This window comes from Hoplias malabaricus, chromosome X2 (assembly GCF_029633855.1).
Source record: "Hoplias malabaricus isolate fHopMal1 chromosome X2, fHopMal1.hap1, whole genome shotgun sequence".
NCBI classification, from domain to species: Eukaryota; Metazoa; Chordata; class Actinopteri; order Characiformes; family Erythrinidae; genus Hoplias; species Hoplias malabaricus.
The window spans coordinates 42132394-42158399 of NC_089819.1; the positions used below are offsets into that span (position 1 = coordinate 42132394).

General features: G+C 38.7%; 1 protein-coding gene across 1 annotated transcript; it reads left to right on the plus strand.

The window, feature by feature from the left end:
* Nucleotides 1-587: 587 nt before the first annotated feature.
* On the plus strand, nucleotides 588-24988 carry LOC136677139 (complement C1q tumor necrosis factor-related protein 4-like). The gene is made up of 2 exons (XM_066654566.1): nucleotides 588-735; nucleotides 22522-24988. The coding sequence occupies exon 2, from the start codon at nucleotides 22524-22526 to the stop codon at nucleotides 23613-23615; it is 1092 nt and encodes a 363-aa protein (XP_066510663.1). The 5' UTR covers nucleotides 588-735; nucleotides 22522-22523; the 3' UTR covers nucleotides 23616-24988.
* Nucleotides 24989-26006: the final 1018 nt, after the last annotated feature.

Genomic DNA, 26006 nt, shown 5'->3' on the forward strand with positions numbered 1-26006 from the left:
GAGAGGATCAAACACAGGATCCCAGGACCCTGTAGCTGTTGTGCCATTTTAGCATCCTACTTAATAATTATTTTGAAATAACTACTTAATCAACAGTTAAATAATTAATCAGTCAACTAGTAGTGACTAATCAAAGACTTAACAATAACTAATTAATCTGTTATTAAGCCCTCAAATATATATATTTTTTCAGTTAATATTAGTAATTCTAAGTGTTATATTATAAGTGGGTACAGCTGCCTAAACACAACATGCGCACATGGAAGTGGTAACATATTACACATAATTTATTTCATTTATTTATTTATTTTTATAATATAATAATATGTTTGTGTGCATAGGCAGAATAAGAACATATGCTGTAAACACACACACACACACACACACACATCCCCAGTGTCGCTCCAGATGGTCGTTTCTTTCCTCTCGTCCTCTCCAGAGTCCCCCTGATCAGCTGGCGGCCCCCCGATTGCTCTTAGATCCTCCAATGAGTGTATGAGTGTGTGTGTGTATGTGTGTGTATGTGTGCACGCGTGCTACAGTGTGCTCTGCCTGCAGCTTGCCAGACATCAGCAGCAGGTTGAGAACAGACCCACACGGAGAGAGAAAGACACAGAGAGAGAGAGAGAGAGAGAGAGAGAGAGAGAGAGAAGAGGGAGAAAGGAGAGGGAAAAGAGGACTAACACTCAATACGCCCACTGAGGGAACTTTCCAAACACCTCCTACAACACCGTGGTAAGAACACCAAGAACCTGATCTATCTATCTATCTATCTATCTATCTATCTATCTATCTATCTATCTATCTATCTATCTATCTATTTTTTACTTAACTATCGTTCTATCCATACCTCCCTCTCTCTTACTTATACCTTCATCTCTCTCTTTATCTCTCTATCCATCCCTCTCTTCTATCTCTCTATCTGTCCCTCTATCTACCCTCCTCTTCTCTTTCTCCCCCATCTCACTCTGATCTGATGCAGTGTGGATCGCAGCCTTCTGCTTTGCGTGCATATTTTCTTTTCGGCAATTACTTACACACACGCACACACACACACACACACACAGTTTTAATGCCTTTCTTTACTGGAAGTGTGAAGCTGATAGGAATATAAAGTAGATGTGGAACCATGCCTCTGTTTATCTCACAGCTTGCTATCTGCAATCTCTACATCTTCTCTCTCTCTCTCTCTCTCTCTCTATCTATCTATCTATCTATCTCTCACCTTTTGCTCAATCTCTTTCCTTTATCTCTATCTTCTTCTCTATTGGTATCTATCTCTACTTTTCTATCAGTTCTCTCTATCTCTTTGTTTTTCTCTGTCTCTCTGATCCTTTATCTCAGAATGTCTCTCTCTCTCTCTCTCTCTCTCTCTCTCTCTCTCTCTCTCTCTCTCTCTCTCTCTTTCTCACTCTCTCTCTCTGCAGCTCTCTTTCCCTCTGTCTCTCGTTTTCTTGTAGTATCTCTTTTAGTTTCTTTGCATCTCTCTTCTTTTCCCTGTAACTCAGATTTTCACAGCCTTCTCTCTACATTTTTCTCTATTTCTTTCTTAATTTTTGTCTTTCTTTCATCCTTTCTTTTGTACACTTGTATTTCTCCTTATGTTTTTCGTATTCTTTTGTATCTCTCTGTAATCTCTCTCTCGCTCACACACACACACACACACACACACACACACACAGTGCATATATAGGGTCGATATTAACAAAGGGGATGCACTTTCACTGCCTTTAAACCTGTCTGCGTAGAGAGAGAGAGAGAGAGAGAGAGAGAGAGAGAGGGGAATCCCACAGTCTTTGTTCATCTGATTAGGATCTGATATGGATCAGTATAGTGAGGGGATCTTTCCTAAATGGCAGGCGGAATTGTGCTCAACTCACAGATGTGTTAGTGTGTGTGAGTGACAGAGAGAGAGAGAGAGAGAGAGAGAGAGAGAGAGAGAGAGAGAGAGAGAGAGAGAGAGAGAGTTTGTGAGAGAGAGAGAGTGAGTGAGAGAAAAAGAGAGAGAGAGTGAGTGAGAGAGAGAGAGAGAGAGAGAGAGAGAGAGAGAGAGAGAGAGAGAGAGAGAGAGAGAGAGAGAGAGAGAGAGAGAGAGGAGAAGACTGTCAACCCTTTAAAGAGAGAATGTGGTGTTTTATACAGCAGATAAAAACAAAAGGACTTCAATCCACAGAGCTCTTTAGACTGCATTGTATGGCAGAGGATGGCACTAATCTCTGTGTGTTTGGTCAACACCTGTATGAATAATAACATCACATGAAATGAATAGATATGTAATGGGGGCAGATCTGGAGGCATTACAGTATCTGATTTATTTTCACCTATTATTCCCCCTCCCCCTTATGCACCCATCTCTCTTTCTCTCTCTCTCTCTCTCTCTGTCGTTGTGATCTAAAGATGGTTTCACATTGTCACCAAATATTTTTTTCTCAACCCTAATAAAAAATGAGCGCATATAAAGGACAGAGTGTGTTTATGTGCCAGGGAGTGTGAAATGTGGTCCTGTGTGAGTGTGTTTTACAGCTTGTTGCAGCAGACTGCAGTAGTCTTGTGTAGTGGAAGCTTCATCTTATAGTAGACAGTCTGTATTTTATAAAGCAGTAATGGGTAATTCAGCTTATAGCCACCAACTGCCCCACCTAACACACGCACACATGAAACAAACTTGTCAATATGCGAAGTATACCGCAGTGTTTGTTTTACAAAAACAGGACACATTACCCCACTTCAACAGAGCTTTTATTGTGTAATATTAACTGGCCAAAAAATACAAAAATAAAAAGCAGCTCGTGTGGTTAAGATCTTCTCATCTGAACAATACATATGCTACAGCTGTACGGCACTTTCCCCTTTCATCTATGTGAACATAGGCAGCCTAAATTCTGTGATGTTAAATTTCTCACATGATACTAATTTTGGGGGGATTTGTTTGTTTGTTTGTATTTATCAAATAAAATAATTTAACTTTACTAAATTAGAAAATGTCTAGTGTGCAAACAAACATTTAAAACAGAGTTGTTTACATAATCCTTTTCTGCAATCTCTCCTCTCACACGCAAAGGAGGGGAGCCTTCCCAGGGTAAAATATTATTGCTCATTGGTTGCTCTATAATGGCTCAGGAAGCATTAATATAAAATAAAATAATTGTGATTCTCCAAAAATTCCTTAGAAGAAACTGGATGAGACAGAAAGAACACACGAGACACAACAGAGATAACAGAGAGAGTAGGATTTACTTCATCTGGCAAATCTGAGCACAATTTGTGTGTGGAGACACATGGGAGATTACTGAGGCCTTTCTCTCAGGAGAATTGTGCAGCAGGAGATCTAATGCTAAAGTCTTATTTATATTTTCATCTGATCTCAATGATATTTCTTACACTGACACCTTAGACGACTCAGCAGCCCATACTCAGCAGCCCATAACTGGACCTTTTAACAGTTCATTAATGCTAGTGTAATTATTAAAGCCTGATTGTAATTGCAAAGAAACATACACATAGCAGACTGGGCTTGTATTCTCCCTAAGGCAAACACAATATGCAGTAACCTTTTCCCTATATCCCAATATAAATTTCCCAGCATTAACAGAATTGTCACAGAAATGTACCATTTTGGGTATAGGTTTGGTTCCATCAGTGAAAAAGCTGCTGATATAAAGAAAAATAACATCACCCACAGTTCAGTGCAACAGAACAGCATTGGTCAGTTCTATATATTCATTAATAAACAATTTAGGTTGCTTCATTTTTGCCCGTTTCTATGGATACCACCACTGGATACAGCCGTGTTTAAGTTTTCATAACAGTGGTCAGACCCAAGCATGCTGACAGTATTTTGAGTGAAAAAAACAGTGTATGAAACACCAGTGTATGCAGATAAATCAAATATTACATCAGCAGGAAATATTAATATCAAATAAAATTGGTGATTTTCAGTTAGAATATCAGCATTATTAAAGAGATCCAAATAAAGTGATTACATTTTTGTCACCAAACCGATAATTATGAAAGAGGCTTATTTATTGTTTTACACCTTTCCTATGAAGTGCCCTCACATGTGTGTGACCATGTATAAAAAGGGTTTGGAACAGTCTCTAAAACATCTTAATGTATTTTGGCAACTATCATCACAAATTTAGGGGGAAAAACAGTGTACATATGATGAGTAGGCACAGCACAGATATTGACAAGTTATGATTGTTATATTAATACAAACAGGATTCCATCCATTGGTAGCCCTGTTTTGCTAAATCCACACAGCTTCTCTGTTGTTTACCTGAAGAAGGATTACAGAAAGAGTGCTGTAAACTCTTGTAGGAAAGGTTTAATTTAGTCCAGCTGGGGAAAGAAAATCTTGCTGCTTCTGACTTATTGGATCTTAGGGTTTAGGTAAGATTTAGAGTTAGGGTTAGAATTCGTCTTTTGAGCAGGCTACATTTTAAATGGTAAAGTGTAGATTAAATTAGGCAAAGTCTTTGGAAATTGAACATTTTATGATCAAAAGACAACTACTGATGCTGTAATTTGGAAATATTTTGACAGGTTTTTATATTGTGTTCTTCCAGAATTAGATGCAAGAGAATTACAGGAAAGTAGCTTATGTGTGCACATGGATCAGGCTGAAAGTGACTCATTCACATTCACAGCAATACAAACCCATGTTAGGGCTAAAACAGTGTGGCGCATATTCCTGTGTTGTATAATAATCTAATGCATAAAATTGCATGTATTTTTTGTGGACTGCGTAGGCTGAGTTGACACAGATATATAATAATCCCACATATTGTCTTTGCACAACATCTCTGGTACCACTCTACTAAAAGAACCTGAATATGTTGTGTTTTGGATGGTAGTACCCTGCTATATGCTGCATAGTACACTATGCTATGAAAATGCTGGATGAGCAGTTACACCAGCACCTGACCAATATTAGCCATCTGGTTTGAACTAGCTTAGACCAGCTAGGAAATCATCAATTGGACCATAGTGGTGTTCAAAAATCCTGCTTAGACCAGCATGGAATTCATCAATAATGGTACTCAGTTGTGTTTTCCTTTGTGCTGATTGTGGTAGAGGAAGAATTACCTTTATTAATCCCCTTAGGGAAATTGATTAAAAGCAACCCAATTTTAATGAACTAAGCCATGGTGCCACAACAGTGCGTGTAACTGAAGCTAATTACAAAAACAAGCTAGGTGACAAGGAAGTCAACCACAGTGGTATCCATGGTTATTTAAATGCATTCTTTTTCAAACAGTTTTCTGAATACACATAACCAGCTAGGAATTTAACACTGATGTTATTAGCATTTAACTCGCTATCACAGTGTTTTTTGCTCAACTGAGATCATTTTATTTCTCGACCCTGAACAGGATCAAGCAGTTACCAAGTATGAATGAATATATTCACACATGATTGAATAGAACAGAAAAGCACACTATTTAAGGCTATCTAATGTCAGCATATGTAATATTAAGCTAAGCTAACATGTAAGCAAGGAAGATAATTATCTAAATTTGACCACATAGACATGAACAGCATGAACATGAGTTAGAACTAGAAATAAAAATTCTATTGGTTTTTTGAATGTGCAATAGAAAAATGGCCAGGTATGTGAAAGTGAACGCAGGTTTCCAAAATGGAGAAAGGAAAAAAAATCTTAAATTTGGTTTATCAATCAGTTTGTTTGTTTGTTTTACACTACATAAACAAAGCACAGTAGCACATTTCCTGTCAAAGGTATGATATAAAAATCACATTATTTGCTCTGTAATGTTCCAAACAAGCATTACAAATTCTTAAAAATTAGCTGTTTGATTATGTGAAATTATTGCCTGCTACCTCAAAAGTAAAAGACAACTGGCTGTAAATGGCAGATCGGTGAAGTCCATTCCAAACATGTTGAAACCAATGTGATCCAAAAAAGTTCATTTTAGTTTCATCTGACCAGAGGATGTCCTGCTTATATCTATCAAATTTATTTCCATGTTAATTTACACACCTTAGTTTTGCAGATTTGTGTAAGTTTGTTAGAAATGATTTTGTTCTTGAATGACATCTGTTGAGGTGAGTTTGTATAGTGTCATGTGCACTGAGAAGTCTCTGAGTTTTCAAAGAATAACTCTTTGCTAATGTGGAAGCACTGGTCTGTGTTTAGAATATATGCTGTAGTGCTTTGGACTGCTGGTAGCTCTTATGTGGATTTTATATATGAAAAACAATCTTTTTTTTACCCAGTTTTTCTTCTCAATTTAGTCTTCAACAATTCCATCCATAAAGTAGGAATCACAGCATGCCACTGAGCTCGGAGAATGAAAACCAGCACGTGCTTTTTCTGTGATACATCAAGCCAGCTACTGTATCTTCTCAAATTGCTGGACAGCTCAACATGCTTGTAGGAGAACACTGACTGGCTGGTTTTGTTATTATAGCTAACAAACACTCCCTCTGTGCAGCGTAACACTGATTGATCTTGTAGATGGGAGGGCCGTAATTAGATTCATGTTCTTAAATGACATTGAGTGTAATTGAGTTTTACAGCACTCTCCTGAAATCAAGGGGGATTAGGGGGTTTTCTTCCTTCCTCCAAAAGTTACATAGTGGAGTTTCTGCAGTGCTGAGCCTGGAGTGGCAAGGACAGAATCTCTGTTCTCCCTTTTACAGGTCAGTGGAGCATCACAACTATTCTGAAGGTTTTGAATGTAAAAATACTACCTAGTGTTCCTTGAACACTGACATATGAGAATTATTTTTGATTGGCCTGTTTTGCTTTTATTCAAAGGCTGAGAAATTTCTCATATGCATTTGTTTATATAGAACAAATCTATAATTTTCAAAGGAAGCTTTTCTCAAGTCATGTCAATTCAAGAGGTTTTATTGTCATATTAACCATATGCAGCAACGCACTGAAGTGAGAAAACAATCCTCCAGGTCCATGGTGCAGCACAAAGCCACACAGCACCACACAAGATTACATAAAACGCAAAAGTGCAAACACAAGCATAGAAAAACAGAACATCAAATAGAAAGTTTGATAGTTTTGATAGCTTAGTTTCCATATTTGGAGGGTGTCGACAGGGGAGTTAATTGTTTTGAAACATGAACAATGTTCACTACATCAAAAAAGCAAGAACACTTCAGTTTGCCATGATGTGAGCCCTTTAGCTTTCCTCTGCAACCAAAATAGAAATATATGCAGATTATAAATTTACATAAGCATATTTATTCTAACACAGTAGATCATCTGAAAGTCACAGTGCATTCTCAAAACGATTTCAGTTGAAGAAATGTTGTTGACTAAGTCAGTGAGTGACTGTTCTGTGGACTGAGTTAGTGCATGTGTGGGACTGTTTGTGCTTGTGTGTGAGAGTTGTTGTTGACTGGGTCAGTGGGTGACGGTGTGAATGACTTTATTGAGCCGATGCAATCTGTTAAAAACTCTTTGATGGCCCATGATGGTGGTATCGGCGAGGATTCACAACACACCCCACCATTGTGCTCTACTTTTAATTAGTTTACCTTATTGGCTCCAGCGCACCAATCTACACATTTCCAGCCCAGCTCCATCTCCTCCACTGCATATATTATTAGTAGATATGCTGTTGCTGTATGTTGAAGCTATCATTCAGACCTGCTTTTGTTCACTCTTTTAAATCAAGGGTATTAATACCCTTTTCCACACTTTGCTTTGCGCTGAGCATATAGATCTTAGGCTCACATACAGCTGCTCTACAGAGTCCAGTCCTATTGATCATTTCTGTGTAGATTATACAAGTTATGTAACTGCAATTGGAGAAAAATAAATATGAAAAGAAGTTCAATCACGTAACAAGTCTACCTTGAAATAGCATAATTTGAGTATTTTGACATAAACACATTGGCAATATCATATTTATAGTTATCATGATAGTAGTGCATTACATTGCCTTATTATATTGTCATTGTCAGAACAACACTTTGTATTTCCAAAATGGTGAAATGTTTGCTATATGGTGTGAATTCCTTATTATAAGTAGAGTTTTAATTATTAGCAAAGGGATCAGGCAAATAAATAAATAAACAGATTAATCACATCACTTAGTTGATTGTGATTAAATACAATTGGGGAATTTATTTATATTTGACCCTAAATTCAAATAAAATAAGTGTAAGTGTAACAAAATTAATTTCAGCCAAATGTATTTTTCACTTTCAATATCTTAGGAGTGCAAGCCTAAGCAATTAAGTGCAGCTGTTTACAGTACGGTCCTCTGAGCAAAATCAATTTTAAGGTCTGCCATTGTAGCACACTGATATACATGCACAGACTACAGGCATTTAAAGTTACAATACACAAAGATTTAGAGATACTTTAAGTCACTGTCTCTGTTACTTTCTGCAGTGAGCTGTTCAGTGTAAATGAACCTTTATAATCCAAAGACTCTAAAATTAAATTAAATGAGACGAAACCAATGCAGTTTGAATGTGGTTAACTGGAGTTAGTCTAGTTAAACAGTCCACTGTGATGGGCTATTATCTGAGAAAACACACTGTATATGATTTTCACTTATTTTTTATTTAACAATAATATACAGACATGTACCTGCTGAATCTATATTTTGATAGACGTTTTTATACAGTTTTTTTTTTTTTTGAGGATTTGGTTGCCAGGTACTCACTGCTGTCATTCGTCTGAACAAACCTTCTTTCTTTATTCGGGTTTAAACACAGCACAGCTCAGTATAAATGTTTTTTTAAAGCTGTGTTTCTGGTCTCTTTCTCACAACCATCTTGCCATTTACACAGAGGTAGGCTGGCTCTCCCTAGGGTGGGGTTTGAGTGGTTTCTGCGTCATTTGCTTCTGTGGATGGGTAACATTGACAAACTATTAAAATGCTTCAACAGTGTTAAAAATATTAATGCATGAACGGTGACACCCCTAATTATTATACATTTCTCAGATCTAAATCTCAGTAGTTTAGGGGCTGTGGAAAAAATTGCAACGTTAATAGCATGTTAAGTTGTGTTCTCTTAATAGATTCCGACAGGATTGTTAGAAATAGATCATTTGAATGCCACGGCAGTGACAGCAGTGCATTTAGCACAGCAGCAGAACATCAATAGATTAACCTGTATTTTCAGCAGCACTCTAACAGGGTCATTTTGAACACTGCTTTTACACCACTGCTGTGTTTTAACCAGAAGAACAACAGCCGTATCTCTTGGCTAGGGGTCATTAGCCCTGTCAGAGATGATAGATTATCCACACACACACACACACACACACACAAGGAGAGCCCACTGGGGCTAGCTTATAAAACCAACACAGTTTAACACAAGCACTACACTTTAAGGAAAGAATTTAACCCATTAGTGTCCTGTTTTGTCATCAATTTTATACTCATTTGTGTGCAACCAGTGGCGTATCCCAATATCTGTTTTCCTTAAATGTGTAAAGCTCCCTCATCCAATTGTAATCTTTCATGTGTGAATCTAAAGCTGCATTATTCTGCTTTTGGTGCTGCACTATTATACTGTGCAATTCTGTCCTTGGTTCCACTCTGTGGTACACTGTTTAATTTAGATTTGACAGGGGCATACAATATATAAATGAGCTTGTGGGGCTAAGCCTTACCTTCACAGGCAAAAATGACTCAAAATGAGGTTTGCCATTTAAATTGTTTTTTTTTTTCTGGGTAATCATTTAATCCGCTAAAAGTGCCTGCATTGGGAAATTTATGAATATGCAATTATTCTGCCACTTGTTGACATTTGACAGAATTGTTTCCTTAGGTTTATGATGTTAGAAACCCTAGCTGTCTGATCCCACCAGTTTGAGACTCTCTTTGGAATGCTGACATTTCAAAGCAAAAACATTCAGCTATGGCATTGACTGCTTATTTTGTACATTACACCTCCTCCAGCATATAAACACACCCCATGGACATATTAACAAGATTTTCTCTGGAGGAAATCTTAATAAGTGAACTGATCAGAGTATTCTGCACTTTGGTCAACCCTAGAAAAATAGTGCCACCAAAAGTTTGTAATAAAGACATGACTTTGCTAAAATGGTAATGACTTTCACTGAGACAGTCACATAGATTCACAACAACTCACTGTGATATTTTATAGACTGAAAAGCAGCCAAGATTCTTTATACATTTGGATTCATTTGGACCATTTATGCCTCCCCACATCTGCAGTGAGCACTGGGGCAGAGAAGCCCTGTTGAGACATAGTTATTATGAGTCCCAAATTCTCTTTATGGTTTTCTATATTTCTAATCCTTTTTAGATTGTGTTTTGGTTTTCCTTTGAACTTCACTTTCCTAATGCCTCATAAGGCCCATAAAGTAATATGTAGCACCTAAAAGCCATTGTGAAGAAATGGCCTCTGAATTTGAACAGTACTGTAAGTATCATATCAAAATATCACATGCAGTGATGCATATACATCAAGTTTTTCTCTCTTCTCTTTTGCCTTTCTTTGCCACTAATTCTGTCCTTCGTTCATGTTGTTATGTAGACTCGTACTGTCAGGCTCAGGGTGTGCTTGTTAGTGTGTGTGTGTGTGTGTGTGTGTGTGTGTGTGAGAGAGAGAGAGAGAGAGAGAGAGAGAGAGAGAGAGAGAGAATATGAGACTAAGGGGCTCTGTGGAACCAGCTGTAGCAGAAGCTGGTAATAAGCGCTGTTAGAGAGAGCAGAAAGACAGGGTGACAAGACAGAAAGAAAGACAGAGAGGGGTTGGGGGATTTAGAGAGAGAGAGAGAGAGAGAGAGAGAGAGAGAGAGAGAGAGAGAGAGAGTGCGCGATAACAGGGCCCTGGAGTCCATGTTCTAAAGTGCAACACTCACACTGGAACTCAGATCTTTGATTCAGCAGCTCCGACCTCTCTCTCTCTTTCTCTCTCTCTCTCTCTCTCTCTCTCTCTCTCTCTCTCTCTCTCTCTCTCTCAGTCACACACACACATACACACACACACACACACACACACACACACTCTTGCCCTATTTTCAATGGGGAAATTACCATTAACAGACGCTTGGCATTTGTTGGTTACTACTAGAGGTTACTACTGTGCGACCCATTGGTGAGTGCAGCCAGTTGCTGAACCTGTTGGGTCATCAATAATGCATCAAAAACACTCAGCCAAAGCTACAGTCAGTGTCTTATTGGTCATCTGTTATCAGTCTGTAGGGAGAACTCTGCTAGTGTGTGTTTTTCTGTGAGGGAAGCAGTGGAGTACTCTGAAGTGGCCAGGCGGCTACCCCAGAAATCTGACTGGCCATGATGGGTGACATTCCTAACTATATTTCAAATATAGCCCGTGTTATACACAGTTTTAGATGTCTTTTTAAAAGACTTGACCTGCTACACTGTGGTGGTCACACTACACAACAATCATAACCCCAACAGACAGATCCCCCTTTAGAAAATCTACAGTATATTTACGATTTACATATTGCACCCTGTCCCAGCTTTATTTGAAATGGGGTTTGTATAGTTAAAATACACAGCTGGAGTTTAAGACCAATAATGCGCCTTTGAAGGGACAATTGCACCATCTCTACTTTTAGCGAAACGACAATATGCTTCTACAGGACTTTATTTATTTATTTATTTATTTATTTACAGTAAAAAAAAAAAAGATTTTTTAAAAAATGACTTTGTTACATTACCTTGGGTTTTAAAAAAGTCTTTCTTTCGTGTGGGGTTCATGCATTAAGTTAGCTTCTTATTTAAAGCATCTGTTCTCCCTTAAATGATGCAACAGTTACATTGCATCTTATTTTTGTTGCAGTAAAGGCAACAGTACAATACTGCAGCCTTTTTGAGTGTTTTCACTGCTATGTGTCTTCAGTGTATGAGTTGAAAGAAATATTTGTTGAGTGGTCCTTCCATCTGATATCTGTGCTATCAATTTTGTTCATATGCAAATATGGAAAAAATGTGACAGCTGTTTCCATTTGTGGGTTTTATTTTAATTCATTTTATTTTATTTTTTGCGTTCTTAACTAAAAGGTTTTTTTTGTTAATATATATTATCATAATATTTATTATGGGTGTTTATGGATTTTGGACCCCTTACTATTCAGTCCTAGAACAGCCTCTGGTGTGAAAGAGATTTAGGCAAAATCGTGCTCTCCCTATTGATTTGAGGGATGAAACAAGCTGTGGTGCCTGAGGGACAGTATCACAGCAGCAGTGTTTTAACAGTGAAGAGTGCTTATCTGCAGCTCCACATGTTAATGCATTAACATCCTTATTTCTAATGCTCTGAAACAGAGCCACTGACATGTACGCAGAGTGTTACAAAACCCGCCATCTCTTTATTCTCATAAAGGACGTCCCGTAAATAAGCACATGGGCTTAACATGCTTAACGAGGGCTAGTCAAACTTGCTTTCCCATAATGCCCAGTTCTGGAGTAGGTGACACCTTCCACATCAAGAAAATGAGCAAAGCTTAGGGACACATTAAATTGTACACAAACAGTTTGGTATGTGGAGCAGTAGAACTTCTATGTCAAGTCTAGTCTTCTATGAGGAATGAGGAAGTGTGTTCCACAACTATACAACAGCATTACCTCACATGTGCACTCATGAATGCAATCAAATCCTCACAGCAATTTTGCTATATGTAGTGTAAAACCTTGCCTGAAAAGTAATAGCTATTACCGCAGTAAAGGGTGTGTGTGGGTTGGGGTGGGTGGTGGTGTTAATCAAACTCCTTGTTAATACATTTAATTTCAGAGAGCATTTTGGGTGAGCATATGTACATGTGCTACTACATGGTGTGTCCATTTTGATTTCAAAAAAAAAAAAAAAAAAAAAAAAAATGATTCTTGGCTCAGACACAACCTTCGCACTGGCACAAAATGGCTCTATAACACACCATCCATTGAGACGTTCTCTAGAGAACCAACAGGGCATCGCTCCAAAGAAGCCTTTTTGAGTATAGAGTCACCATTATCAGAGTAATTCAGCCCATGCTAAGCTTCACCCGTCCAGGGGAACGTCTCCCCGAGGCTTTGGAATGTGTGGATTTGTGATATTTCATTATTCAGTTAGTCCTTCTTGGTTGTTACTCGAGTGGAAAGGCAAGCAGAAGCCGAGCAGGCTCTCAGAGGATATGCCACTGTGTGCCGTGAGGAGGAAAAAATATAACGGTTCTATTGGCAGGCACACATGGGATTCTATTTCCATATTTCTTTATTTATTTGCTTTTTCCAACCATTTGGCAAGAACAACAACCTTGCTCTGGGAGGACCCCAGATTTATTGCATCATTTTAAGCTGTGTATGAGCTGTAATTAGCCCTGCTTAAGGCAGTCTGGTATTATTTGTAGTTGTATTTTAGTTATCTTTCAATCCCTACTCTCTGAAAAATTATCTTTAATCAGTGTTTCTGTTCTGAAGCATCAGTCCTGTATAGAACCGTTTATATGCATTTTTATGCCTATATATTATTCTTTGCATAGTGAAATATGTCTTCATCTTCATGGGCATTGTGCTGTATGTTTCTATATAGCTCCTAAAAGGTTTCTTCTATCATTACAACATGGACATTGTGAGAACAGAAGAACCTTTTTTCACAGAAGCATGTAGCTTCTGAGTAGCAAGTTTACAGGAGAAAGAAAACAACCCTTTTAACTTTCAGTGCAAGTAAATGTACAATTATTTTATAAAAATAATTTTGGAGCATTCTTCACATAATTTTTACACAGTGTATTGGTCCATTCTTCACATAATTTTTACACAGTGTGAAGGATGAATGCTCAGATGATGTCATTTTTTATTGGACAGCAATGATATATAGAACCATATACAATACATTCTCCAATGATATGAAGAAACATTGCATCATGCAAATAACAATTTAAGCACACATTCATGAAAAACTACAACAAAAGATTAACTAGACCTCCATATTTAAACCATCCATGGCAATGAAAACACAGACACACACACACACACAAACAAACACTAGTGATTAACCATACTGAACACACCAGGAGTCCCAGGCAGAATTTATTGTGTCCTCCTGAGATCTATTCTGGACACATTGTGGACATAGATGAAGAACAGTTTGTGTAATCTCCATTGAAAAGCACGATGAAAGCATGAAATGGAATGATCTAGAGCAGCTGCACATAAGCTTAGGTTCTAAACAATCAGTGCCAAGTGTTGGCTGGACAGGTTTAAAGGCTATCATCTAAGCTGATTCGACACACGCACGCACGCACACACGCACGCACACACACACACACACACACACACACACACACACACACACACACACAATATCAGGATATTAGAATATTAGTGTTGGATTCCTTTGACCTCAGTTACCTAAAACTTTTGCACAGTACTGTATGTATGAGTACTGTTCATTTCGGAAAAAGTGACAGAGAATGTCTGAAAGTGTCTGTTCATTTCGGTGCTGGTTATCATAGTCATTCACTTTCGCAGAGAACGGCAGTGTTTCTAAAGCATCGATCCTGGGGCATTCTTCTTCATGCGTTTCTATGATGAGGCTTTTACAGACCGTCATCATCTTCATGTTCTCATTTTGTGGGCTTGCACTTTAGTTTGAAAAGCTTTGGAAAAGAACTGGCCTCACTCCCAGCTGCCGAATTATTTCTGCCTCTATTGATTTTCTACAATACAGATTCCCATCAATCCAACCCAGGTGGAAATGGCGCTCTTTGATTTCCCCCTGCAACTGTTCTCTCATTGTCTCCATGCTCTTCTCTCTGTCTCCTTTCATTCTCGCTTTGTTTTGCGGCGCAGGCCTGGACATACAGCTGGGCTCACATTTTGGAAGATGAAAGCTGAGCTCTGATAAAAATAGATAAGCCATTCAGACAACAGCCCAGAGATGCATCGATGTGTCCTTTTGTTTAACTGTGATTTTCTCTGTAAGAGCATTAATTCTGTCTCTCCTGGAAAATAATAAAAAACAGACTTATGAAAAACATCATTAGGATTTGTGTACACCGATCAGCCATAACATCCAAATATCCTCCTTGTTTCTACATTCACCGTCCATTTGATCAGCATCACTAACCACATAGGTGCTCTTTGTAGGCCTACATTTACAGACAGTAGTTCATCTGTTGCTCGGCATAGACTGTTCTTCAATGGTCAGGACACAGTTTTTGGGGTTTTTTTTTGGCTGGTGGACTATTCTCAGTACAGCAGGGACACTGTGGATTCCGGCAGCACTGCTGTGTCTGATCCACCCTTGCCAGCGCAACACACATTTCAACTGCTTCACCATGTTGAGAGTCAGAGCCCAGAGCTTACATGGAATCACAGGGTGCAAAGCAGAAGTCCATCATAGAACATCAAACACTTACACGGTCACTCACATACTCACACGTATGGACACTGTTCTTGGACAGTTAAGGCAAACCAGAGCACCAGGAGGAAACCCACACAGACAAAAGGAGAACACACCAAATTCCTTACAGACAAGGACCCATATCTGACACACAACCCCAAACAGGGACATTATTAGTCCCAATTTACTGAGGCACATGCCCCAGTGAAATGTTGCTGTCCCTTACTAAAATCAAAGCTGTAAAAAGTCAAATCAATCCTGGATTGCTGAGCAGGACTCCAGAAAACACTATGAGTATTTACTACAAGAACTACATTTCCCACAATGCACCAGCATTTTTCCAAAAACATGAGCAGCCAATGCTTTCCCGTTTAGTTTTTACACAACATAATGGATACTAGCAAACACTTAAAAGAAACTCAGCCACTCAACAGACAAAGTACTGAAAGCTCATAGCTAGATACATGGTTTGGTTAACGTACCCACAGGAGCAAAGAGAAACTAGGCAAGCCTAGTTTAGCCAGACCGCCATTAGCTATGTAGCCACTGTCACAGAGGTGGTTCTGGCCACAAAAACAGGAAAGCCCAAAATACATACCCTTGTCAAAGGTCTGGTAAAGTTTTGGTGCTTCATATCAAGGTCTTTGTTTACATGTGGCTTTTAATATGTGAAAGTGTTGTACAGAAAATATGGAGGGCAGGACTAATTAATGCAGAAATGAAAAAAAGAGCACAAATTTTGTTCATAATATAACACTGGTATCAGTATTTTTCTTGTTTATTTTATTTAAAAATAAATACTAGACAATCTGCCACCAAAGAACAAAGAAGACCAAGAACATTTAGTTGATATTAAGAATTACAATTACTTATTTATTCGGTGTAACAAGTTAAAGCATATTAAGTTTAAGGAGGCTATGCGCAGATGTATAGAGTTTTATAAACACACTAACGCCACAAAATGTCTCCCCACCATTTCCTTTTACAATTGTTCAGGCAAAGACACACACTCACGTGAAATAAGACAAATTTAGCAGTCCTCCTCTCCCTGTGAGATATAATACATGTCGAAATGTTGCCGAGTTCCAAGCCGTCCTACTGAGCTTGTGAACAGTGGAGAAACATAGCTAATTAACGCAGAGCCAAACATAGCCACAGAAACTCACACAAACAGAGCGTGTTCATGTCTTATTTCCTATTATTCAGCCATGGTCTGTTCTTTGGTTCCAGCTGAGAACAAATTTGTCTGGTTCGCAAACCAGTTTATGTTGGTGGAAAAATGCCGAACGGCTCGAAATTTAGTTCATGAAGTGGAATGTGAAATATGGCTGAACTAACCACAGACAGTGTAGTGGTGTAGTTGGGCCACCTTAAGTTCTCTCTGTGAAATATGGCTGAACTAAAGGTTCCTGCTCGTGCATGTGCATTTCAACATTAGGAGTCAGTCAGTCATTCATTCTCTGTAACCACTTATCTATCATTCATTCATTATCTGTAAGCGCTTATCCAGTTCAGGGTCGCGGTGGGTCCAGAGCCTACCTGGAATCATTGAGCACAAGGCGGGAATACACCCTGGAGGGGGCGCCAGTCCTTCACAGGGCAACACAGACACACACACACACACACTCACACCTACAGACAATCTTGAGTCGCCAATCCACCTACCAACCCGGAGGAACCCCACGCAGACACAGGGAGAACACACCAACTCCTCACAGACAGTCACCCGGAGCAGGAATCGAACCCACAACCTCCAGGCCGCTGGAGCTGTGTGACTGCGACACTACCTGCTGCACCACCGTGTCACCCACCGCTTATCTAGTTCTGGCAAAAAAAAACAAACAAAAAAAAAAAACACCTCTTCTAGGCGGTCTGGCAAAAACACATATTACAGCACTAACTCTGATATTCCATGACCAAAAGAAGATAATATTAAGAGAGTCTAACACCACCCAGCCTAATTTTTCATGAGGGGCAGTCATGGCCTAAAGGTTAGAGTATTGGTCTTGGTACGGGAAGGCTGCCGATTTGATCCCCATTACTGGCGGGAACATCCATGACTGAAGTACCATTGAGCAAGGCACCTAATCTTGCAAATGCACTGAAGATGGCTGCCTGCTGCTCTAGGTGTGTGTGTGTGTTCATTGCCCTAATCACTAGTGTGAGTGTGTGTGTTCACTGCTATGGTTGGGTTAAACGCAGAGGTCAAATTTAATTGTATAGTTGCACAATGATCATAAATAGATGTCCTTTCTGAATCTTTCAATTCATATTAAATTAGGAATTGCAGATTTACACTTTAATTATCTCACACTTTCAGCATACCCTATGTGTAAAAGGAAGAAATGCTGTTATGACAAATGGTGCAAAATATTTCTAAAAAATATTTCACCTAAAATATTTCTGTTTTTATTTGTTCGAGAAAGTGAACATGAAGCAAATCAATGGAATTAATAAAACTGATTATTGCAGAACATATGAAGTATTGAAGAATTATTGAATGGTCAGTGGAGCTGATAAAATAGACAATGACTGTCAAAACACTGATTGTTTTAATGTAATGGCTGATGTCATTTCACTAGATGACCAATAGAATACAAACACTTGTTCATTCAAGTAATTTCTGCTGAAATCTGTTATATTAATAGGGAGTTGGTTCAGCTCTTCAGGAATGGCTTTGCATTAGATGTTGGAACATTGCTGTGAGGATTTGATGGCATACATCCACCAGAGCATTTTCAAGTATTACCACATTTACAGATCATATTACTTTAGAAAATGCAGTTCCACCACTCCACAGCCCAATACTGTGGGCCTTGTACCCCCTTGCCTTATTTACACATTGACCAAGGTAGCCTTTGATTACAGTGTGGCTGCTCCAGACTATCCCAGACCATTTCTTTTTGTGGTAATTATACGAGCAAGTGTGTGGATAACTGAACCTTCTTAATTCGTACACATTAAAATAGAGTGTATTATATTCTCTACATTCCTACATCTCTATATTCTCTACATGAAACATTCCTTAATTCTTTAAAGTATTTTGTTACATTTGTCTATATGTAGACAATTCTGAAATCATAGCTGCACCAGGGGCTGAGAGCCTATTCCCTATTTTTTTGGAGTGGGTTGTGCCCATTCTGAAATCAGTGAAACATAAATTGGGGTTTTTCTCGAGTCTCAGGAGATCTCATTAAGAGAAAACCTGCTTTCCATTATTATTCATATTTGCCTTATACGTGCCTGGGAGATTCTCAGCGCTGGAGCATCACTGTGTATTATCTCATGGATCAGTGGCTATCTAGAACCAGGGGAATGCTAAACGTTCAACTGGTCTGAACATCTGCCCACCCCAGCTCAGACTCAGTGCGGCTTACATGTGCATGTGGTGAGAAAATGATCAATCGAGCCCTGGTTTTGAGTTATCGCTTTCGGACAGCTCCTTTACGTTCGACCCTTGAGAATAGTTTCTTGTTTTTTGGGGTTTTTTTTTGATGCATCAGTCTACTGCAAAGTCTTGATGTACTTACTGTTCTATTATATATTTGCAAATTCTAGTGAAGGTAGAATGACCCTGTTTATTTAATATCATACTGAAATTAATTTGTAATAAACTTGAAGTAGTTTGTGGACGTGTAAATGTAGGGCACCAGCTCATTTAACAATAGAATGGTCATCTTTGATGCACTAGTAGTTTCTACTTATCTGAGAGGGCCTTACACAAGTTGATGGACAATTTCTCTGTGAATCTAAAGACAAATTAATGTGATCAGGTACTGATGGTGGACGAGGAACTCTCTATAAGAAACACTGGCTGCTCTTCGGCTTAATCCTGGGAGCTTTATAGCCCTCTAGCCACCTCTTGGCATTGAGGATGGTACAATACATTCTTTTTGAGGTGAATATTTTAAAGCATTCATTGTAGAACTCAGTCTGCTTTAAAGACAAATGAGCCAACAAAAATAAAATCCTATTATATCATAAAAGGATGGAATTTCCTTATAAATGTAAAGTTACCTTTTGTAGATGTAAGGATTTTTTTCAACAATGAAAATATACTGTTTCAATTTATTACACTATGGTTGTTTTCAGTCATTTATTCTGTAAATGCTTATACGGTTCAGGTTTGCGGTGGGTCCGAAGCCCACCCGGAATCACTGGGCACAAGGTGGGACTACACGTTCACACGGCAACTCACACACACACACACACACACATTCACTCACACCTATGGACACTTTTGAGTAGCCAATCCACCTACCAGCGTGTGGTTTTGGACCATGTGAGCACCCGGTGGAAACACACGTGGACACAGGGAGAACACACCAAACTCCTCACATACAGTCACCCGGAGAGGAACTTGAACACACAACCTCCAGGTCTCTGGAGCTGTGTGACTGAGACACTACCTGCTGCACCACCGTGCTGCCCTCTATGGATGTTTTACTGGAATTATTATTTTTTACAAAAATGGAAAAAAATTCTTAACAAAAACTGATTCTAGAATTGTTTTTAATAAGAACTTGAAGACAATGCAGGAATTATTAAAAGAACTTTAGATAAGTTTGAGTCACAGAGCACAACCTACAAAGGTTGAGTCAAACACTGGAGAGATCTATGACCAATGACCACTGGATCAGATTTTAACTCCCCATCCACCTCCTCATTTTGTAAAAAAAAAAAAAAAAGATGCCATGTACAGATCCAATTTGCGTATTGTATTCATGTTAGTAAATGATGGTGAAACTCTGGTAAAACAAAGCAGGGCAGAAATAGTCAGAATGTGAAATGCTGCTGTGGTGTTGAGTCAGCTCTGGTTTCTCTATGCTGTTCCTAGCCTCAGTGAGTCTCATTAAGTTTCTCTCCTCAGGCAAGAAAGGGGGTCTGAGCCGTTATTAGTCTTCTTATCATACTACAGGCTCCGAAGGCAGTGCTATATTCTGGTTTTGATCTTACCCCCTACTGCCACTGGCATGCATAATGATTATTATTAATGAGACACAGGGATCCAGTCTATGTGTACAGCAGGTCGCTATTCTACAACAGAAGGAGTGTCAGCTATATTAGCACTTTTATTTTAGAGTGAATGTTGTAGGTCATCCTGTGTGATTGAAAATATTTTGTTGGCCCTTTCTTTGGGAGATCACTATTTGATCTTTGGTGATGCCTCCAGCTTTCCAGCCTGTGAGGCCATTACAACACAACTGACCTTGCTCTCTCGGGTTGGATAGGATGACTCCCCTTCTTCCCCCATCGCAAACACAATGTGCATGTGTCTGTTAGCTTGCATAGCAGACCTGAACATTTAGTGTTCGGCACCACGGGTGTTGAATGGTCCACTGCAGCTGGGTTAGCAGCAGTTTGAAAAGAGGCGGTAGTTGGCTTTGCATAAGAATTTGCATGCTCTCACCCCCTCAGATAGGTGACATGGTTTGATTACTGGAGTCCTAGCTAATTGGGAGAATTTTCTATGAGACTAGCAAAAATATAGAATGTAGAATGAAGTTTTGTGCAGTGCATCCATCACAGATGAAGCACAGTGGAAGAAACACCATTCTAAAGATAAGCTCAGCCTGTTGTTTTTTATTTATTTGGTTATTTTCCGAACCAATTACATGCACTCTACTTTGAGGGCAGTGCTGCCTTCAGAACTATTTTGAGTAGTGATTTTGCAAACAAGCCCCCCAGTCACACACCTGGCATCAAACCCTGGAAGAATGAGGGAAAGCACATGCTTCCTCTGAGACACGTGAAGCCTTGAATCTCTTCTTTTTGAAATGCTGCTAACACAATACCAGAGGTCTACATCTGTCAACTGTTCAAACCTGTCACATTTGCTATAAACAATGATGTGGCTAATCCTAATAACCCAGAAAAGCCAACTGTGCTCTCACAGACTCCCAGCCTTCCAAAGCCCCAGTGTCAGTAAATAGGTAAAAACAAACAAACAAAAAAAAAAAACACAAAGTGTCTTGGTCAGATATGTTAGGCTTTCTCTCTCTCTATGGAAGAAAAACACAGTTTTGGAGGTATTTAGACATTGACTCTACCCCCAAGCCTACTGAGATGAAGCTATTGCTCTAGCAGTTAGTGCACTAACTTTATTTGTGTAAACACAGGCTGAAAGTGCTATAAATCTAAGTAATTCAAGTTAAAAATGAATCTCTGGTAATTCAAACAGTGAGTAAAAATGTACAGACAAGTTCAACTTCAGCCATGTACAAACAACACACACAAAAAGCTTCTAAATATAAACAAACCAAAAACAGACTTTGCACACAATTGTACTGATATTTTTCCTAAATGACTGCAAAGGTTTTTCCTGACCTAGCTAATGAAGCCCTGAATATTTATCTGAATTAGGCATGTTAGCAGGAGCAGGATATAACAAAGCCCAGGGGATTGCCAGGTGTGGGATTAAGAGGTGGAATGATAAAGGATTTGTTCAATCTATTCACAAAATCATGAAAGAGGTCTGTAGGACAGAGAGACTGTTCTTTGGGGGGTTTCTTCTAAAGACATGGTTCACCAACAGCAATGTGGTCAAATGGAAATTGTCTGTGGAATATGCCCCTATTGCACCATATTTAATACAGAGAACTGTTCTAAGAGTCTCTTTCTGCCACTCTTAATGTAGTAGTATGTTGAACTGTTCCAAAGCATGCATGTAAATATGTGAATAAATAGATTGACAGACAGACAGAGACAGATGTAGTGATTTTATTCACGAGCAAGCTGTTCCTTCACTCCCACCACCATGAAAATTTAACCAGCAACCTTCCAGTTTCAAGTCTACTTGACTGGCCAGGCCCAAACTTGCTTAGATTCATTGGGTGCTATGGCCGCCATACCATTTACCATAGTGTTGACTAATGGTAAAGCTCATTTTAATGTTTTGGCTGATCAGTGTATATCTGCTATATTTCATTACATACACTGTGACAGCAAAGTGAAACAGCTGCCACATTTTAATTTTAACCATAATTTTTCATTTTATTTATTGATGTTCCCTGTATGTTTAACATTCATTTATTCATTTCACACATTTTATAAATGAAAAATCATTTAATTAATTGATGTCATTATTAAATTAAATTAAATATTAAATATTCATTATAAATTAAATATTTAATCACTTTTTCCTCTTATCCTGATCCTGGTGTGTTTTTTTCTCCCTCTTCCTTCTCTTGGCAGAAATGATGTTGCCAGGCTCCAGGCCCTTGCTGTTGTGTGTGTTGTGCCATGTGACGGCTGCTTGGGCTTTTGCGCGAATGTCCGACATGACTCAGCTGCGGTCTGCCTTCTCTGTGGCACGCACCAACAGCATGGAGGGTGGCCCCAAGATGGTGGTCACATTCGACAAGATCTATGTCAACATCGGTGGTGACTTTGACCCCAAAACGGGCCTCTTCCGCTGCCGGATCCCTGGAGCGTACTACTTCTCCTTCACTGTGGGCAAGTTCCCCCGCAGGGACTTGTCTGTGATGCTGATGAAGAACCGCAATGAGGTGCAGGCCATCGTCTACGATGAGAATGCTGGAGAGGAACGTAAGGTCCAGAGCCAAAGTGCCATGCTGCAGCTGGACTTTGGTGACACCATCTGGCTGCGCCTCCATGGGGACCCTCGCTACGCCATCTACAGCAACACAGGCCACTACACAACTTTCAATGGTTACATGATCTACCCGGATGTCTATGGCTTCCAGGAGCCAGCACAGAAGGAGCAGACACCGATAAGCGTTGACCATGTGCCAGAGCATATTGGTGAAGAAAAGAAGCAAGTAGATGTCAAAGAGGAGAAGAGAGACATCGAGGAGGATGATGACCAGAGGTCTGCTTTCTCTGTAGGTCGCACAGAGAGCATTGTGGGTGTTGACAAAAATTACCCAGAGCACAAGCCCATAACATTTGACACAGAGTTTGTGAACATTGGCAATGACTTCAACATGAGTTCAGGTGTCTTCATGTGTCATGTCCCAGGGGCCTACTACTTTTCCTTTAATGCTGGCAAGCTGCCCCACAAGACCCTTTCAGTAAAGCTGATGAAGAACCATCTGGAGGTACAGGCTATGATTTATGATGACAGTGACACAGAGAAGGCCTTACAGAGTCAGAGCCTGATGCTTTCGCTTAGAAGAGGAGACACTGTGTGGCTATACAGCCACCAAAGAGATGGGTTTGGAGCCTACAGTAACCATGCCAAGTACATCACCTTTACTGGATTCCTGGTGTATCCAGAGCTCCCCCACAGCCTCGATCAGCAGCAGAAGCATGACAGGGTGCTGTAGGTTGGACCCACGCACTGGTGTATGTTTGAACATGTCTGTGAGCAGGACTAAATAAGGGAAAGCATTTGGTTGGATGTGGATAATATCCAGGTAAACCCTTTCCCTTTGCTCGCTTTCATGAACTCTTGCAGGGAGACCTGAGGTTGCCACCTTTTGGTCCTGTTCTGTCCTATTAGACTATGCGTACCTGCAATTTCTCATTTTTGGGGGTGGGGGTTAGGAAGATATACTTTAAGCACAAAATCAAAACTTAAATAAAGAAAATTACAAATAAATAAATAAATACAATAGGCAAAAAAACATGGTTACATGTAAAGTCACTGGTCCTCAATGAGAGCAGTGCATTAAAAGCCTTGCTTCAGTCTACATTCGGCAGGAATTATAACATCACATTTTTTAACAAAGTAGAAGACATGTAGAGGTACGAATCAAGACTTGAGACCATTAGTATTTATAAAGGTAACATCAAAAATGACCATAAAATACAAAGTAGCAAAAAGTGCAGACCTTTAATGAGCACTTCAGGCAGCCAGTGGATGTATTAATCAAATGATTCCAGTGTGTGCACAAATTGGTGAACAAGTGGAAAGATAGCATGCAGCTTTAGTTCACTGCTTAAAGATTTTGCTCTCATTTCTTTTATTTGTTTGCACGAACAATTTGCATGTGTATGCTAACATTGCTAATGTTGTTGATCTCAAGAGCACTGTATTTTTTGGAATTTTGCTAAGAATTCTTTTGCACTTACTAGGACACTGTGCCTGTTTTTAGGTGTAACAAAAAAGGAGGGTAAATAGAAAGGAAGATAAACAAGTAGAGACTCTATGTTGCCAGGACACCACTTTTCTATGGAAATCTCTTCACCTTTTATCTAGCAAAAAATTGACTCTTCTTTTTCATCATCCCCATATTTTTAAATACATTTCACAAGTTTGCTTGACATAAACTTGTGCATGCTGCAGTTAAAAAAAAAAAAAAAAATACATATATAAACATACATATATTAAATGTGCACAATTCCAACCTGTAAAAAATATGTAATTTATGGGGTTTTTTGTTTGTTTGTTTTTTACCTAATTGAATTTAAGTGAATGTTAACATTTTTATTTTGTGACTTGTGTCAGTGATTTGTACTGTTATATATGGTCAGGAACGGATATGTTGTTGTGAAACTGCAAATAAGAGTTCTGAAATAGTATTTTTCTGTTTGTTAAGTCTGAGCTCAGGCTCCCTGAGACTACGTACAGTGTGTGCAGTGTTTAGTGGAAGCTTCTGTGACCTACACCAAAGCTCAAAGCAAAATGAATTAAAAAAAAAACCCTAAATGTAAACAGTACCATGGTCTCTTTCATTCTCCGTCCAATTCAGTATGCTTGTGATCATAAAGCCTGGCTATAAATTGCATTCATTCAACTTGTTTTAGCCTTTGTGTTTTTGTTATTTATACAATTACCAGTCTGGACCTAACACATTTTTTGATTTTTAAAACAATACACTTACAAAAGTTTACACCAAAAAAGTGTTGATTTGATCTCTTTCACAAATAAAAAAGAAAGCATAAATTATAAGTCACAACTATCAGTACAAACACTTTTTCGTGATGAACTGTGATTTTCATAAATATAGTAAATTACAATCGAGACAATGGTGAACTTTTTTATGTTCATTTTGTACAATGAAACAAGATTTTGAATAAATGTCCCACTGACCTGATCTGACACAACAGCTAAATAACATAGCAAACCAAATGGTCTAAACCAGAACAACAGCAGTGCACGAGTGTGACTATTAGAAGTGGGCCTTCATGTTTTGAAATAAATGTCAAAACATGGTCAGAACAAGGAAAAAAACCCTAAAGTAATGTTACTTTCTGCTAGTATATTGGATTCTGCCAGTAGATTAGTGCTCATTTGTTGGTTGTTCTAGATTAAACCCCAATTAATATTGTAAAAGATCCATATGTGTTTGAAGCTTATGCCTTCATTTAATGGTGACATCCAAAATATTCCTGGCATAGAAGTGTTGCCATAGTTTCAATATCTAACAACTGACTGAATCGTACATTTCTGATAATGTGAGGTCTAGTTATTTGGTGGCTGTCTTATTTCCACAAAATAACATAAAATAAAATAATATATATATTTTTGAAATAAGGTGTGTCTAAAATAAACACAGTGCTGAAAATCACAAATGTTGCAAAATATGTATATTACAAAAAAACTGGCATCAATAAATATCACAAATACAATTTTTAATTAAATAACATTGAATATGCCCAGAAGCTGGTGGCGGATACTTTTTGAAATTTACCAAAACAAATTGTTTATCATAATATTTCTGATGGTGGATTTTAATCATCCTGTCCCAAAAATGAGCAGAAAAACTTGGACC

Coding starts and splice junctions, on each gene's coding strand:
- LOC136677139 (XM_066654566.1), top strand. CDS start 22,524: ATGATGTTGCCAGGCTCCAGGCCCTTGCTGTTGTGTGTGTTGTGCCAT.